The 20,696-nt window shown below is 21.9% G+C and overlaps 1 protein-coding gene across 1 annotated transcript; it reads right to left on the reverse strand.

Moving 5' to 3' along the window:
• Positions 1-1,489: 1,489 nt before the first annotated feature.
• On the reverse strand, positions 1,490-6,715 carry LOC129606065 (brain tumor protein). Its single transcript, XM_055516127.1, has one exon. The coding sequence runs from the start codon at positions 6,342-6,344 to the stop codon at positions 3,024-3,026; it is 3,321 nt and encodes a 1,106-aa protein (XP_055372102.1). The 5' UTR covers positions 6,345-6,715; the 3' UTR covers positions 1,490-3,023.
• Positions 6,716-20,696: the final 13,981 nt, after the last annotated feature.

The raw sequence follows: 20,696 nt of genomic DNA on the forward strand, positions 1-20,696 counted from the left end.
AAAAATAAAACACTAATTTTAAAAATATAAAAAAAAAAAAAATTAATAAAATTAAAAAAATTAAATATTTTTAAAATTAAATTTTTTTTTTTTTGCTTTTTTGTTGTATGTCGAAAACTTCTCTTTCATTTTGTAAAAAAAAAAAATTAATATATTTATTTAATTTATATATATATATATAATAATATAGTCACGTTAATACATTAAAAATTACCTTAAGGAATAAAAAACAAAACAAGGAATTTTTTTTTTTAATAATAATATTAATACCTAAAAAAAAATCTTTTTTTTTTTCTTTACTATTAATTTTCCTATAAGTACACATATATATATATATATATATATATATATATGTATATAATAACTATTATTTATTAATATAAACGGAATTTGGACAAAAATTTAGACATTTATTTAAAGAACAATAACAAAAAAACTTTAAAGAAATTCGAATTACGTACAGAGATTTTATACTTTTTTTTTTATTTTCGAAGAAGTCTTATAAAGACTTGTCGAAAATGAAAAGACTATATTATAAGATTATATATAAAAATAAAAAATAATTGAGCTTTCAAGTAAAATTTGTAATTTCGAGTGGATCATTATAAAAATAATTAACGGTAATATAGAAAATAAAAAAAAATAAAAAAATCTGTTATACTAAGTCATTTTTTCCCAGTTTATATTTAATTTATTGATATCATACCAATAATAATACAAATTTTTTTAATATACATCGAACAAATAATTACTTTTCGAACTGGTTTGAATGCTTTTCGAACTGGTTAAATTTAATTGGAAGTGACACTCAAAAATTATATATTACACTCAAAAAAAATTTTATATCATAAAAATTATTTATAAAATTTCAAAAAATTTTAAGTTTTGCTTTCATTTTAAATTTTAGAACTAAGAATTCAAAATTAATTAACTGAATTTATTATTAACAGTATAATATTTTTATATATGCAAGAATGGACTAGATATAATATATATATATATATATATATATAGAAGAGTATATTATAGTATAACTGTTAAGTATTAAAAAATTAAGTATTTGTATTTAATTGAATATAAGAATATGAGTAATAGATTGTAAATTAATTTTAAAAATATAAAAAAAACAATAAACTCAATTTATTTTTGTTATAATAGAATTATTAAATTTTAAAAAATATATATATTTAATTATTAACAAATATATTTTGTATTTAACAAAAAAACAGATAAAAATATAATAATATAGAAGCAAATATATATATATATATATATTTAAATTTTGTATGTTTTTTTTTTTTGTGTGTATAAAGCCTTTTATGTGTCTCTTAGTATAAAATCTCACTTTTTATTAAATTTATTATTTTTATTATTATTATTTATATTCATATATATTATATCTTTTATGCAAATATATATACACATTGATATATATATATACATATATATATATATATGTATAAATATAGAAAAATATTTTGAAAGAAAAAAAAAAGTGCAATTTTTTTTTTTTTAAATTTTATAATAGATAATAAAGTCAATTTAATTTTTTATAACATATTACTAATTAAAAAAATTTTTAAAATTAAAAACAAAAATTTAATTTTTTTTTTTATTTTTAAATTTTTTATGAAGAAAACCACCTTATTGATTCATCCATCCGTGTCCAGTTTTGCACGTCGTCGTTTGATTCGGATAATTTCAGAAATTTTCAGACAATTAATATAAAAGTACTGTTGTTGCTGTTGTTGTTCCGGCTGTTGTAATAATGATGTTCTTTTAAATATTATTGTTGTTATTTGAATAGTATTGTGTTGTTTGCTGCTTCAATAATCAATTTTAATGAAAATTTTATGTTTTATATATCCCGTACACACAAAAAAAAAAAAAAAATTATATACACAAAAATATTGTCAAAATGTTCTCATTAATATTATTCCCTTTTTTTTATTAAATGATTGTATTATTAAAATTAATTGTCACTTTTTTTTATTTATTAAATTGTGATTTATTGTGAAAAAAAAAAGAAAACATTTACATTTTATTATTAATGCAGAGTACTGTTACTGTTACTTTTTTTTTCTGTGTATTTATAATTTGAAATTAAGAGCTACAAAAAATAATGCTCTTGATAAAGTTGTTATTCTCTTAAAATTTTGTTACTCCAATTTCTGTTTTATTTTGATTTTCCTTAAATATTGTTGTTGTCATTATTTTTGTTTAATGCAAATGTAGCAGCAGTTTAAGTGTTAGTTCTGAGTGGTTTAACTTCATAATTAGTGGTGTTGAAAGGAGAGATGATGAAGAATTTTTTTTTTTTGAATCTTCTTTCATATTCATTTGTAAATGATCCTTTATAGTTTTTTAATATATGTTTGTAATTAAAAACTAAGTAAATTTATTTTAAATTGGATTTATAAGTAGATAAATTATAAATATATAAAAAATAGAGAAATTAATATTATTACGAAACAAAATAACAATTATTTTCTTTTTTTTTTCTTTTCTTCTTTGTTGCAGTGATGATCATTTTTTTCTCTTTTTGTCAGTTTTAATAATCAAAAAAAAAAACAATAAAATTTAAATATTTTCGAATGATTTCTCACTTTTCTTCGTTTTTTTTTTTTTTTTTTAATATATACTGTTGATTTCTTTAAAATTTACAAATTCCATGGAGGGATTTTTAGTTTTTTTTTGCATTTTTTCTTAAAAATTTGATTTAGTTGAATTTTATTTAATCATTATATATATATATATAAGAATATACATATATTTTTGTCATTTAAAAAATAAGAAAACAAAATTTTTCAATTCATTTTAATATTCAGGATTCAGTCATTATTATAATAAAATTTTTTTTAATATTTTTAGATTAACCACTTAAAAACTTTTTTTTTTAATATTTTATATATATATATATATTTGTATGTAATAAACTAATCAAATTTTTGTTGTTGTAATTAAAATTTTTTCGAATGAGAAGAATTCTTTTTTATTTTATGTGAATATTTCCAGATATCAATTTAAAGTCCAATTGGTGGTACTTGAACATACCTGTATATATATAATCTATAATCTTTACTTGCTAATACAACGCTACCATCATCCATTAATGCAACATCAAAACATTGTGCATGTTTTACTTTTGATTCCAATGCAGAAACCAATTGTCCATCTTGTGTAAATATTGTTAAATTAAAATTATTATGATTGTCAGCAATTAATATTTCACCAGCTGAATTAATACCAACACCAATTGGATAATTTGTAATACCTTCACCACCAATTTGACGTAAATATTGTCCTTCATAATTAAATACTTTAACACAATGTGCCCGATTATCACTTATAAAAATTTCTTGTTTATCATTAACAACAACACCATTTGGAAATTCTAAATGTTTTGAGCAGCCAAATTTTTGTAATACAACACCATATTGATCGAATATAATAACACGCATTACTTTACATTCAACAACAACAATACGTCCTTTATTATCAACTGTAACACCACGTGGATGCTGTAATATATTTGCACCAAATTTTCTTTGAAATTGACCATATTGATTATATATTTGAATTTGATGTGTTGGTGAACGTTCTGTTACAACAATATCACCAGAATTTTTAACAACGGCAACACGATTTGGATATAATAATTGACCATCACGTTTACCACATTCACCAAATTGAAATTTAAAACGTCCTTCTTTATCAAAAATTTGTATACGATGATTATTTGTATCAGCTACAACAATATCATTTTGTGCATTAACAGCAACACCACTAGGCTCTGTAAATTGACCTTCCAATATACCAAATTCACCAAATTTACAATGATAAATCATTTTTTGTCTTTTTATTTGAGATTTTGGTGGAAAAGCAGTAGTTGATAATAATTTTGATGTTAAATCCATTATTGAATCAGTTCCTGTTAATGCATTATTTGCAACAGTTAAGCTATTTGCTGGTACTAAAGCATTACTACTATTAACACCATTACCACCAGTACCACCTAATGGGCTACCATTTTGTGTACAAGAACTTAATCCTAAACTGTATTGATCTGTTAAGCCATTAAAAATATCTGATCCACTATTACTCCATTTGTCATAAGGATTTAATTGTAAACTAACATCACTTACAAATGGTCCTAAACTATTGACACTATTAAATCTTTTTGATATGATATTGCTATCAAAATTTGATGAGCTTGTTAATCCATTTGTTAATTGTGATGATGCTGATTGTGTTGTACCATTTGTAATACTATTACCGATGCCATTACCAATACATAAACTAGATGAATTACCAATACTACCATATTGATGACGATCTAATAATGATGTTCCATTACCGACACTACTAAGTAAATTAGATAAAGTTGCACCGCCACCAATACCATTTAAGCTTGTTGTACTATTTGTTGGGCTAATACTTGAAGATCCATTTGATGATAAACTATTTGTGGGACGTGCAATCGGTGGTTGTTTTGTTGGTGCTAACATATCTGATGAACGTATATAACCGAATGTATTACGAACACCAGCTTGTATAGCTTGATAATTAGACATAAATGTTAAATCTGGATTTAATTGTAATTCTTGCATCATTTGATTACATAATTGTGTTTTACTATCAATTAATTTTTTAAGCATTATAGTTTCATTAACACTGGTTGATTTTGTGACCCGTTCAACTGAGTCACATGCTTGTAAGATTTTTTCAATATTCTCTTGAGATTTTGTTATTAAAACAGAATTCGATACATTTCTTGCATTATAAAAAGATTCCAATTCTTTTAATAATTCTTCTTTACGTTCATCTAATTGAGATCTGAAAAACTGATAAGTTTCATTAATTTCATCTTGTGCTTTATGATAATACATTTGAATACGACTTGAATTTTGTTCAGATGTTTTTAGTATATTACGTAAATCAGAAATTTTATTACGTAAATCTGATATACTTTGTAATAAATTTTCAATTTGTTTTGGTGATGAATCTTGTATATGCTCACATTCATGTAAACCAGCTGGATGATCTAATACAATACAATCTTTACAAACTGGTACTTGACATGTCCGACAATAAAATTTAAATAATTCATTTTTATGTTTAGTACAAAAATATTGACTAGTTAATTTTGCTGTTTGCTGTTGTCCATTTTGTTGTGAATTATTATTACCATTTGCACCACCATTACCTAATGCTGATACTAAAATATCATTTGTATTATTTAAGGAACTCATTGTTGATAATTTTGGTAATAATTCACTATTTGAATTTGTACAATCTGTTGTACCATTTGTTGTTGATGCATAATTAAAACGTGAACCCATTAATTTTGATAATTGTGATTGTGGTGCCATTTGTTGTTGAGATTGTTGCTGTTGCTGTTGTTGTTGATGTAATAACATTGAAATTGAATTTGTATTTAAACTTAAATTTGTCAATGTACTTGTTAAATCTAATGATGAATTTTGTAAATTAACGAGTATTGAACTTGAATTTTGTTGTTGTTGGACTACTGCTGCTGCAGCTGCTGCTTGTTGTACAACTGATGTTAAACCATCAAATGCTCCATTAATATTTGATGAACCATTAACATTACCGGTATTTGTTGTTGTACCATCAATATGGAAAACATTATGACTAGCAAAACAATGCATAAATTGATGTGCAGTTACACAGCTAGCACATAAATAATTAACACAATCAATACACTTAGCAACGGCGTCTGATTGTTTTGATTTACAACCAGTACAACGTGGTGGCTGTTCACCGTTTAAAGTTTGTAAATTAATAACACCAGAACTTAAACCGTTAACTAATGATGATGATACTATCGATGAGATTGCTGATTGTTGTTGTTGCTGTTGTTGTTGTTGCTGTTGTTGTTGTTGCTGTTGTTGTTGTTGCTGTTGTTGCTGTTGTTGTTGTTGTTGTTTTTGTTGTTGATTATTTAATAAATTTGCTGTATTTTGTAATAAACCAGAACCAATAACACCAGCTGTATTATTTGTTATTGAATTTGATGATGATGTTGAGGAACCGCTACTACCACAACTTAAACCACTAGTTGATGATGCTGATGAACCACCTGAACTACTACTACTACTACTTGATGATGATGATGAATTTGTTTTATGTGATTCTGAACCAGATGTTGCACCGCTATTACTAAAATCGTCACAAATTGCTGAATCACTAACTGGAGGTGATGAACCACTTAATGTTAATGGTGAATCCGATAAATAATCGTGATGTTCACCATATGAACCAATTGATGAATGTGTTGCACCCGGTAATGATTCCAACGATGGTGTTGGAGATGTAGCCATTATTTAAATTGACAAAATGATGTAAATAAAATTTTTTTTTTTGTATTTTAATTGTTTATTTAGCAAGAATATTATTTTGCCGTCTTATTTATTTTTGTAATTATTATTATTATTATTTTGTTATTATAATTATTTTAAAAAATATTTATTTTTTTTATATATGATTATGAAATTCTTATGAAATTTAATAAATTATAAATTAAATTTGAGTTTAAATGCTTAGAGTGTGAAATTTGTTTGATTTTTTTTTTTTATTTATATTTTTCAAATTAATTTCAATAAATTGTCATTTATTTTTTAAATAATTAACAAATGAAAGTGAAAATTATTATTTGTAATAAATGATTTTTGTTATTTTAATATGTTTAAGATCGGTGGTTCGGTAGAATTTAATTTGTTTTTTTTTTAATAATTTAACAATTTTTTTTTTTTTTATTTATGAATTTAATTGTTCCTTTTTAATTAGGTTTAACAAATTTTAATTATAGATTTACAAAATTATATTATTTATTTTTTTTATGTTTTAATATGATTTCTTTTTTGTGTTTTGCTCAATTTTTTTAATTTAATTTATTAATTTTATTTTCAATTATAATTTAAATTAGAAAAGAACAACTTTGTATTTTTTTTTCTATGTTTCTAAATTAAAAAAGCACCAACAACAAATTTTTATTATTATTATTTGTTTTTTTTTTCTTTTTAATATTATTAAATGTAATTTTGGGAAATAAATTAGAAATTTTTCGTTTTAGAATATTTTCAATTATAATAATTAAAAGAAAATATATGAAAAAGACATTAAAAAAAACAAACAAAATTTTATAAGACAATTTTTAAACCTTTTTTTTTGTTTTTTATTAGCTTTTAATTTTGTTTTAAGTTTTTAAATTAAATTAATATAGAAAACAAGTAATTATTATATATAATAATTAATTATAAAAATAAAAAAAAAATAATTAATTAAAAAACATTTAAAAAAAAAAAACAAGCGAGGAATCTTTGATATTTTTCTTTTTTATTAAATTTAAATTTTTTGATAAAATTTTATTATTTTTTTCGTTTTCTTTTTTAATTAAAATTTTATCTAATACTATAATGTGTTGTATTTGTGTGTTTTTGTGTAAAAATAATTAAATTTTTGCAAATTTTTAATTATTTTGTCCCTTTTTTTTGTTTTTTTTTTGTTAATTTTATTTTAATTTTAATCTCAAGTTATTAAAATGAATAAAATAAGAATTTTTTTTTTTTCAATTTATTTTGGCTGGATTTAATTTTTAATTTTTTCTTGTATATTATGTGCATTAATTTGTAATTTAATTATAACAAAGGGTTTTTTGAAATTCTTTTCTCTTAATTTATTTACCAATATATTCTCTTCTCTTATCGGAATTATTATAAATTCTCTTATTTTTTGTATTGTTATTTCTTAATAAAGTTTTGTTTTTTTTTTTTTTTATTGATATATTTTTGTTGTTTTTTTGTTATTTTTTAAAGAAGAAATTTATCTTTCAATTAATGGAAACATTTTTCTCGATTTTTTAATTTTGTTAATTTATATTTATATTTAATTGTATGTTCACATTTAAACATATTAAATGGAATTTTTGTGTATTTTTTTCTTTTACTTTTTTTGATTTTTTTATCCTTTTATATGCTGCCGTAATTGTTCTTTACAAAATATCCTTTATGATTATATTTTCTTGTGTGATTGTTTGTATGAATTAAAACCACATTGTCCAGATTTGTTTGGATTTATTTATATTCGTAATATATAAGAGTTTTTGTTGCAAAAATTTTTTTTCTTATTAACATTAAAAATCTGAAAATAAATAAGAAATAGAAGGCAATTAATAAATTATTCAAATAAAATATTATTTTTATAATATATTCTAAATTTCTTTTAAAATTTTTTTTTAATTAAAATGGTATGTGCAATTAGTATTTTTTACTAAATTTGTAAATTTGTTTTATTAAATATAAAATAAATGTCAATAATTTTTAAATTAGATAAAATTCTTAAATTTATTATTTATAATAATAAATTAACGAATATAATAACGAATAAAATAATTAATAGAAAACTAACGGTTTTGCAGTTCTTAAGTTTTCAGTTTGCAGTCAAAATTTTAAATTTGTTTTAAACTTGTTTAAAATATTAAAAAACTATTTTTTTTTTAATAACATACAGAGTAAACAATGCAGAATTAATAAATAGTTAAAGACTGACACCATACCATTAATTTTTCTTCAACAAAATTTTGGATTCAAAAAAGAAGACAGAAATTTCATATAACTACAAAACTACTCTAATGTAGTATGAATGGGAAAGAGGGACGAAACGTAGTATGAAAATTCAAGTAATGAATTGAAACGAAAATTTGTGTGTCCTTACGGAAAAGTTTTATTGAAATTCTTCTCTTTACTTATAACGTTACTAACATAATTTTGGAATATATTTTAAGCTAAGTATGTAATGAAATCGATCCTACTAATAAATAGACCCTAATAATTGAAAATAATTTTTTTTTTAAATAATAATTAAAAATTAATTAATTCTCATAATTTATTTATTTTTTGTTAAATACCATAAACAAAAAATAATTTTATAATTGCCATTATCACACTATTATTGTTGATTTTTTTAATATTTAATCATTTCTGTGTTAAATTTAATCATATAAGATTTAATTATTAAAATAATTAAAATAAACAAAATTTAAAATTTATTTAAATTGTAGCATTAATAATAAATAAAATATTTATAATGAACAGAACCAAAAATTAATTAGATAAAATTAATTGAGAAAATTGTGTTTTTTGAAAAAAATTAAAAGTTTTTAATTTTTATTGATTAAATATTAATTGAAAAATTGAAGGAGTTTTAACCTTTTTTCCTTCCTATTATTTTCCTTTTTTATTTTGTTTTTATTTTAAGTAAAATCTCTTTTTAAAATTCTTTGATAGAGAAATATCAAAGAATTTTAAAAAGAGATAGAGAAATTTTATTAAATGAAGAAAATTTTTAAAATAATTTCAATTAATTTGTTATTCGTTTTATTTAATTAAATTTATTTAGGTGATAAAATTTATTTATTATAAAAAAAAACCTTCAAGTAAGGCATCAGGAAAAATTATTTATTACAAAATATTCCTTCGATTTTTTAAAAATCCTCTATTGTAGAGCGAAAATACTATGAAGAAATTTTTTATAGTTATTATGAAGAAATTATTTATAGAGATTATTAGTGAGAATTTATTATTCAAAATATAATTGAGAACAGTATTCCCACTCGGAAAAAACAAAATGTATCCAATTTCGAGAAAAAAATGTATCCAAAATGTATCCAACCTCGTAAAATAGCATTATTATAATAAGTCGCCTTATTTTGTACAAATTAACCCATAATTAATATTAATTTGCTTTATTCCACAATATGAGTTTTGTTATTTATACTAAATTCTTTAAGAAATCAGATACAACTTCTATTATATTTTAAATGTGAAAGTTAAGGTCAGAAAAAACATATGCATACATGCCTTCTGTAGTTGTTGAACTATGCGGTAAAGACGATTGACCATGAAAACGGACAAATTTTAAAAAATATGTACATCCAATGCATTTTCTATTACATCTAGCTAACACTAAAATATTTTTGGTACGTTCTTGTATGAATTTTCTAAATTTGAATACAGGAAGAGGCAGTTAATAAAGTATCTTTTTTACTTTCTTGTAAAAAATTCGGAAACCTGCTTAGAATAGCCAGCAAATAACATTTGTTGATGATAAAGCAACTTCTCTCATATTGTGTTTTTAATACTTTTAGTAAATGCGACAATACTACGAGTATACTACAAGTAATAATAAAATAATGAACTCTTATATTACATCACAAATAAATTATTTTACTCTCAAATGCAATTTTCATCAAATATATAACGATATTAATTAATATTGAGTAAATATTTTTGAGATTTGAGCGATAAAACAGATCGAGCAATATTAATATTAAAAAATTATGTTCGCCTAATAAAGAGAATTATTTCAGCTTTACATGTTTTTCTGTTAAAATCAATTTAAAACTAAAAATGCTTTTCATATTAAATTTTAAATTAAATAAAGGAGAATAAAACTATTTTGGTATACAAAATAAAATTTTCTTTATTAAAGAAAATATTTTATTTCAAGAATTTCTGCCTAAAAAGCCTATACAGTCCAAATTTGATATACGAACATACATACACAAATTTTATAGTAAATTTTTTATTTTACTAATAATAGTATTTCTAATATTTTGTAGAACATACTTAAAAAATATTTAAAGAGAAAAATTAAATATCTATAAAAAAAACAATATGATATCGCACTTTAAAAAGGAACAGAAATTATCCTGAACACTTTTTGCAACAGTATAACAAATAACATATATAATACATAAAATAATATAATTTTATCATAAATATTACATAATATAAAAGAGAAAAACACCTACACAATACACAATATCGTACATCAGATTTTTGACATGTGTAAATAAATTTAAGTCAAGATAATAATATAATTTGTCAAAAACAAAAGAAAAGAAGAAGAAAAAGAAACATAAAAAGGTCAAACAATAAATTAAGACATAATTGTATATAAGTGCATATATATATGTATGTAATATTACACGTAAATTAAATATAAGAAAAACAATGTAAAAAAAAATTAATATTCGACAATAAAAAAATACACACACGTACACGTAAAAATCTTAATTTGATAGGAAAAATATTCTTAAGTTACAACACTTGTAATAAATTTTATAAAATATCACATACATACATACATTTAATATTATATTACCTTTAGCAATTTTATGTCTTAAATATATATTAGTAATATTTATTGTAAAATATGTTCTATGCGACATTTCATAAATTTTACATAAAGTAGAAAAAGTTTTTTTAGCATTTGCTTAATTTTAGCACCAAAATTCATTTTATTGAATAATTTTTCGATTAAATGCCACAGAGCCATATTATCCTATTTTATCACAAGGCAACTGATCTTAAAATGTATGAATCATGTAAAAGTCTATAAATATTTTTGTTGATTTTGGTTTTTAGTACATTTTCTCGGATGAATTCTAAAATATTTGAGATGAATTAAAGGAACTTACATAAAGTGGTACTCGTAAAATTATAACGAATATTTAAAGAGATTTAATTTTTTTGGTATGATTATTGAGAACATAATAATTAAGTATATCTTGACAAAATATGAATGATATACGGGAAGCGGGATCATATGCGTTTCGCATTAAATACTTGGTAGATAAGTAAATTTGGAAAAGAAAATTCATATAATCTGAAAGTAAGTATGGCAAAAATTGAAATTTTTGAAATTTTAATAAAAATTAATTGTTATACACAAATTAGCAATCATTATATAAACGATGTTGAGGCGATATAAATCTAAATAAGGATAAATGCTAAACACCATGCTGAATTTCTATTTCCTTGTACCCACATACATTAATTAAAAATTTACAATTATTCCAAATCAAATCATATTTTGCACTTACTAGAAATCTACTACATTATACGTCAATTTATTAATTTGACAAAAGTTATTTTATATACAAAAATTATACTGGTAACTTACGAGTACATACAAAAAAAAAATTCAAGGTTTTTTTAACATAAATAATATTGTTCTTTTTTTTTTTGTATCCGAGTTGTTCATATTCTTTATATATGAATAATTTTCAATATATCAAAATAAAGGATTTCCCGGTATTTTATAAAATTTTATTATTTGCGGTGATTGATTATCTCTCTTGTATTTTAATGCAAATTAATAAATAAAAAAAAATATATATATTCAAAAATTAACATTTTCTTAATTAAATTAAAATTATTGTCAACCACTTTTTAACGCAATTCAATCTATGGTGAATATGACAAGATTTGCATAATTTATACAACATACATACACTTATTGTGTGTTTAAACACACCTTTTATTTCTCTAAATATATAAAAAATAATAATTTTGAATAATTTAATTTTTTTTCTTTACTTTAATAAAATCATAATAAATAATTAATAATAAATATTTTAAAACAATTTATCATTTAAGAAAAAATATATAAAAAAAAAATTATTTTTCAATTAAATTTCTCTATACTCTTATACGTTATATATAATTTGTTTGTATGTTTGTTTTTTGTTTTGAGTATAAAAGTATTTAAATGCGATTATGAATATTAAATGATTTTCTTCTATACTGAAAATAATTTTTTTCAAAAATTGAATTCTTAACCCTTTCCACTCCAATGTCGAGTATCACTCGACACTGATTTTGTTCCACTAGCTCCACTGTCGAGTGATACTCGACATGGTGTAATACCTGTCAAATGTAAAAATTTTATCGATACTACATAATAAAACTAGTTGTTTTCGCACCGTTATATGGTGCGAAAACAACTGGTGGAACAAAAACAAAAACAGCCTTGGAGTCGAAAGGGTTAATATCTAAAATATTAATATTTACTAATTTAATTATAAGATTAAATTAGAAATAAATTTGTATATTTTTTAAAACATAAGAGAAAACGTAATAATTTATCTATGTGTATATAGATAAATTATTACGGAATCGAAATTTTTTCACTATTCTCGATTAAAATGGAAAATTTTCTTGAACTAATGAGGTATTGAAATTAAATATTGCGATTGTAATTGAGTGAGAAAGAACTATAATGAGATTGAGTGTTGTTTTAACTACACTACACTGCACTACAAATTGCCGTATACAAAGAATTAATTAAAAATTTAATTTGTTTTCAGATAAAAAATAATTTTCATTAAGTATTATTAATATAAAAGTGAATAAAATAAGTAAACCAAAATTATTTTTAAGTTAAGCTATCACTGAAATCTATTATTGAAAATTCAAGCTTGTACACAACTAGAACAAGCTCAATTTCATTCAAAAGCCTTATTTTTCAATCCAAAACGGAATTTACAAAAGTACATAACTCAATGGGACGGCATAAATATTACTTTTTAGCTTAATTATTATTTAAAATATTTCTTTTCTTCAATTCATAATTTTATTAATTAATATTTAAAGAACACTTTTTTCTTAAAAGGCTTATTTTGTATTATTTTTAAATACAATATACATATATATATATATTTCTCTTATATAACTGTTATATAACTGTTATATTACATGTTATGTACATAAAACATAAAACATAAAACACTATCTTTACATAAAAAAAAAACAAAAAACTAAAAATAAATTTTACTATCTAAGAAGAAGAAGGATTCTTGGAAATATTTATAAACACTGTGTGTATATATACTTATATACACTATAACTGTGGTAATAGATCTACATATATAAACAAATATATTACATATATATGTATAAAAGCAATACAGCACATAAATATGAAAAGAAGAAAGAGTATATATTTTGTTTGTATGCTGGATTGTAAATCTGAAAATTATTCGTATATTTAGAAATTGAATTTTCAATATTCCATAGAAGATTTAATGTTAGATATTTAAAAGATATATATATATATATATATGTACATTATTTTTGTAGAAGAATCCTTTATACAAGAAAAGAAAAATATATTAAAATAAAAATGATCAAATAGTTTTAGAAAATTGAATTTAATCATATTTTATAAAAAAAAAAAAACAAAAAAAAAAATTAAACAAAACTTATGGTATAACTTTAGAAATTTATAAAAGAAAATTGAATTTTCAAATTCAAATATTATTAATATTTCTCTTTCTCCCTTTTCTTCTCATCTATCGTCTTTCTCTCTCGTTTTCTATATATTATATATATATATATTATATATATATCATATATATATATATTATATATATATGACTTATATTTTATCCTATTTCACTTTTTTTTATAATAAATTAAATTTTAAAAGGATTCAAGAATTTCTTTTTTTTTAGTTCATTTCTCATTATATATTTTACTTCATTATACACACTTATCTGTACACATATACATGGAATTACAAATTATATTTGTATTATATAGGAATGTACATATTTGTATATTTGTACTTATGTTTTGGGGTGTTCATAATCTAGAAATAATATCTCAAATTATTATTGATTTTAATAGTTGAGTGTTTATGGGTTTTTTTTTTGTTTTTGTGAAGAAAGAAAATTCCATTCTAAATATTTTGTTTTCTTTTTTCGATTCAATTTATTGTTATAAGAAACCTAGATCAATAATGATATTATTTTTTTTTCTTATCTTATCTTATCTACCTATATAAAATTCCATTATAATGTATTTATATCTACAAAATTTGTATCAAAAAATATAATGAAAATTATCACAAAATCAATATAAAATTTTTATACACATGAATGTATGTATGTCTGTATGTATTGTGTTGTATAAAAACGGCGTGTTTATGTTCCAGGACATGAAAACGAATAGTTTAACGGCATGCAACTTAAATTAATTTTAAAAAATTTGAATTGAATTAGAATTAAGAGGGTAATTTCTACAGAAAAATTAACTTAATTATTGTATAATTAATTTATTATCACTGTTTTCTTAACAAGTTTCAATTATTAATGATTAATTCAGTGTTTCAATTGAATAAATAATTAATACAGTAAGGTACTGTTATACTTATAATATAACTTACGCTAATTAGTATAATTACGTTAATTAATTGTTAAAACAATCTCTTTTGATTTTTATGTTAAATTTTCAAAAAAAAAAAATTCCCAAAATTCAACCTAATAAAATTTATATTTCATAAATATTTTATATTTTCCGCTAGTACAGGCATGGGGAGCCTTAAGGCCGCATGCGGCCTTTTAACAATCACAGAAAAGTCATTGAAATAATGAACCATATTATTTTATTAATAATGTACATACTTATCTATTTTTATTTATGAAATAAACTGTTTTATGTTATTTTTTATATTCTGACATAATTTTGTTTTCATCAACCTACACAAAGCAAAAATTTATAACCTTTGGACTTTTTTTAAACTTTGCGGCCTGATTGACTTTGCATTGACTAAAATTTGGCCTTATATAGAGAAAAGGTTCCCCATCCCTGCGCTAGTATATTATTATAGCAATTATTAATTTGCAAAATTAAAATATTAATTTTTTCTATATATACGAAAACTAGTATACATATACACAGATTATTGTTATTTTTTTTTGGGAATGGGATAGCAGTCTTAAACATTTTCATATTAAAACTCATTAGAATAAATCAAAATTCTTGAATGGATCAAATTTTAGTCAATTTCATTTATACAAATCAAGTCTACATCCATAAACAGATAAACTACAATTGTTTTTACTTTAACTCCATAACTGATTTATTCAAAAATTGGATAATAAAATATCATATTCGAAATTTTAACCTCATTCGAACTTAATTCATAAAAATCCTACTTCAGAATAAAAAAAAAAAAAAACAAGAAATTCGAGCCGAAAAGAACAAAAATAAATTGTTTCAGAACACTGTATTAAATATTTTATAGATACATTATGAATGTTATTTTTACTTACATACATACTAAAAATCTAAAAAAAAATCCATTATAGGTTAAAAACATATTAAAATTCTACCCACATTCTTTTTCTTCTCTTCTTATTTTATTGTTTTTGTGTTTGTGCCATTGTTGTTGTTTTTCTTTAAATTTATACATTATAATTTTCTCTTTATAGTGGTTTTATAATATTAATAATATTAAATATTGTACTCGTATGTTAGTATATAAAAAATTTATATTTTATTAATATTAAAGTTACATGGGACATTAAAAATGTATATACAACGGTACCTTAAAAATAAGATTTTTATTAAAGTTATTTTAATGTTATTTTAAATTTACTAGTATTTGGTATATGTATGTATATATATAGTATTTAATTTCAATATCGTATTTTTGATAATTCGGAATTCGGATAAGAAGAGAGTGTTTTAAAGAAGCGAATGTGTAACGAGAGTTTATAGCATAAAAGTTAAAAGAATTGCGATGAAATTTAGTAATCATTTTACGTACGCATATAATTTATTGTAAATATGTATATGTACATAATGTTTGTTCAGTCATTATTAATTTATACTTTTCTATATATACATATACTCGATATGATACCGAAAACATTAAATTTGAAACTGATCCCAATACATAGGTGATTATACAAGTATATGCATATGTTCATGAATTACATCATGTAAAATAAAAATCTTTGAGAAAAGAAAGAGACTAAATTTCATTAGAGGTCATATTAAAATCTCTCGAATTTATTAACGGATGTGCGTATGTATACATATAATTATAGTATATATACATATATCCATGTATATTGTAATAATATGACTCACATTACATCAAGGTTATGTGAAGAAAAGAATTTAATGTAGAATTGGTGTAATTTTCCTTGCTTTACGAGTAACTTTAATTTTTGAAAATTCTTATTTATTTTTTAAATTTTTTCAATTTTAATTAATTAATGCAATTTGTACTGTGAAAATTTATTATATAAATTTAAGGAACTATACTTATTAAAATTTTAATATTATCGATTTTAATTTATAAAAAATAAATTGGGCATTATTCATCAAAAAACCAAGAGAAAAATTTCTTTTTAATTTTCGGCTCGTTTTTTTTTTTTTATTCAAAAATTTTGTTTCAGTTTTTCCCTTTTGATGACATAAAATGTACTCTCATTTCAGTTTGATTCTCATAATTAAACCTATATTTTATTGTACGCCTATATAGAGATTTTTCTCTCTTGTGGTCATTATTGCATTTTTGCAAGTTGCGTGTCGCATTCAATTAATTAATGTTTCTCAATTGAGAAGCTCCAAAAATTATTAAAAAAAAAAACTATTACTAACATATGATTGAGCTGAGTTCTTACGGCAAATACGCTACATTTCTGCTACAACTTTGTATTCAGTTTATTGTGGGAGAGCATTTTGTGTTACTGATGTTTTATTCGAACATTTCTTTTTAGCACTTTTCCAAAAAATTTTTGAAAAAAAGTGCTTATTAGTTTCACTCTGTCCGTCCGTTCGTCCGTCCGTCCGTGTGTCTGTTTACAAAACTTCTACATTTTTAAAGATAGAAAGCTGAAATTTAATACGTACATAGATCTTCACTAGAAACTTATTTTTTTAGAACAAAATTTTTACCTATCTCCCCCCCTTTAGAAGTTATACCCCCCCAAAGCACTAAAAATGGCCTATTTTAACTATTTGTTGCAATGAAACCATAAGCATTTTTGAAATTTTGCAAACGCAGAAAGGCTGTGGCTTGCTTCCCCTACCGCGGTATACTATAGCTAAACTTTAGAAAAACAAAATGGCCATTCAAATTTACCGTTATCTACAGTCCTTTTTTACCAAATTTTTGATGTCGTTTTTCTTCTAGACCCCAGCCTGTAGAAGCTTGAAATTTTAGGGGCTTTTAGACATTAACATTTAGTTCATTTCGTTAGAAGAAAATTTTTTTCCATCTCCACCCCCTCTCAAGTTATGGCCTCTTGAAATTTGTAAAATTTGCATTTTCGACACCTTATATTTCTGAAACCGCAAGCTTTTTCAAATTTCTATAAACGCAAAAAGTTAACGGTAAATTCCATGATATTAAAAAATATAATTATTTTTCTTAACTCACACAAGTAACCCTTAAAATCGAGCATTATGTTAACCCCTGCTTATATTAATTTTTGCTTTATTTCAAAGACTGCATAAATCGTTCATCCTAAATATATGCAATCCTACAAATAGTTTTGTATATGAATGAAAAAAATTTTAATAGTGTGATAGGTATACATACTCGTAGACTGTATTTAAAAGCAGAATTTTCACTTGTTGAAGGGAAAAGTGCTACAATACAAACCATTGGTTTGACCCAACTTTATTAAATTATTCAATTGGAAATTTTATTAATTACTAATTATAAATAAAAACTCATTAAATTTGAACACTCTATGCCTATATAAAATTTTTTGGTCAGACATATTTCATAATGAATTTAATATTATATAAGAATATTATAATTATACTGGATTCAAACTTGCGATTTTAAACAAGCCTATACTAAACGTTTAAATGCATGTATGCGTAAGTAAATAAATTTATTTTAAAATAAAAGTTACTAAAAATTAATTTATGCGCATAAATATTATAAGTATGTACAATATGCATTTATTATTATTAACAATAAGCCGCAATATTATTATTATTATTAAAAAGTATGCAATGTGACAATCAACTACTTTAAACACCTAAAATCTTTGTATACACTCCCACTTATAAATTGTATGTATGAATTCTCATATAAAAAATATAAAAATTTCGCAACAAGGAAGTTTTGATTTTTTTTCGTTTGTTATTTAATATTTCGAATCAAATGACATAATCATAAAATAAAATAAATTTTTAACATTAAAATAAAAAATTTTCTTAACAAAATAAATAAATTTATTATGATTTCAGATAAAGAAAAATCTATACCCATTATACTTAATAGTAAGCTAAGAAAATATATAAACATTGTACATACACATAATACATGCTTATAACAAATCATACGTCATTATATTAACCCACATGTTTGATTTGAATTTTATATAGTATAGACATAGGATATAGAGTATACTGTAGACATATAGTATAGAGTAGAGAACTTATACTCTTGAATATTTGATTAGTATTTTGATTCATACAATTTACTTCTCTACAACAATCACATATAAAATATATATTTAAAAATTTCAGAAATATGTACAAAGAATCAGTGACAGCGAACCAATAAATTTTAAATTTTTTCGATAATTTTTGTTATTGTAAGTATGTGTGACTCATAACACAATTCTTGCCTTATGTATTTTTAAAAAAAAATTTTGTTAAATTAAGATAAATTTTTAAGAGAGCCTGGATAAATTTTACGATCTCCAATTAATAATCTTATCACTTATTTCGGGTGCACATAAGTTGTGTATGTATGTATTTGTATTGTTTCAAATACATATCAATATGTCAAAATATTTTCAATTAACAAAAATTTATTGCATTGCTTAAGAATGAAAATTTTTTTGTTTAAGAATATTTTTGCGCTATTATACAATGAAATTTGAGATCTTTCTGAATTAAAATAATAATAATAAATTATTTTTTTTTTTTAAATGCTCATATTGAACTTATGGTTATGAGTCATTTCACATCATGTTCCTAATTCATAACAATTCCTTAGTATACTAGATATAATAGGATTAAAATGAGTGAATTTTCTTTATAAGATTCTCTCTATATTTTGAATATTAATAAAGAAAATGTTGCTCTCTCTCGAAGCTACAAGCAATTTATTTTTAATTATGCAAAAAATACAAAAATACATGTGTAATTTTTATTGCAACAAAATCCCTGTTTAATGTTTGATGGTATTTATAAAACAAGAAAAAAAACTTTTCCTATCCCTTTTTCGAGAAATATGAGGCAACTATTAACTACATAATGAGCTCAGACAGACATGCAACTTTTAATTTTTCAATTGTTTGATTGATTATTTGCATTTCATAGGGTTATATTCAAGCGCGAAAACATGCAACTGTATGATCGCATGCAAACAAGCAATCAAACAGACACTGTAATTTTTTATAAACTGATTGCAATTTTTAGATTACGTAATCAGTTTGATTTAATGCAATACTTTAATTGCATTAGATTATATTGCATTTAGTATGACAAAAGGTTTACTATTCCTGAATATAAAAAAAAAAACAAATTAAATAAATTTTCATATTTAATTTATAAGGTATAAAATCTAAAATAACAATAGTGCGTTATCGATATTGTCATATTTAACATATTAGCAGGCTGAGTTGCTTTACGATTCGTTTTACAGAGACATACAGAGACGCATATTTTCCTACGTACATGAATATAATTTTTTTTGTTTTAATTGAGTCAGAGCCTAAAATAATATTATTTTTACAATAATTAAAACCTGTTCTGTTTATATTGAGTAGTTGTTTGTTAGTAAAGTTTACTACTTAACTACGCATAAGATTTGTAATATATAAATGAAATAATATTAAATTTTTTTTTTAAAATATAAATTTAATTCGTAGCTTTCATATTAAATTATATTCACAATTTAAAAATATAAAAATTAAAGTATAAATTTAAAAATGTACGTAAAACATTTAAGTCGGCTATTGGATTATGATCTTTATGTATAGAAACACTTGAGTATAATAATATATGTACATAATATAATAAAATACTCAAATGTATATATGTAAATATATATGTTATGTACATATG

Source organism: Condylostylus longicornis, unplaced genomic scaffold (assembly GCF_029603195.1).
Source record: "Condylostylus longicornis isolate FDR11 unplaced genomic scaffold, ASM2960319v2 ptg000017l, whole genome shotgun sequence".
Classification (NCBI taxonomy): Eukaryota; Metazoa; Arthropoda; class Insecta; order Diptera; family Dolichopodidae; genus Condylostylus; species Condylostylus longicornis.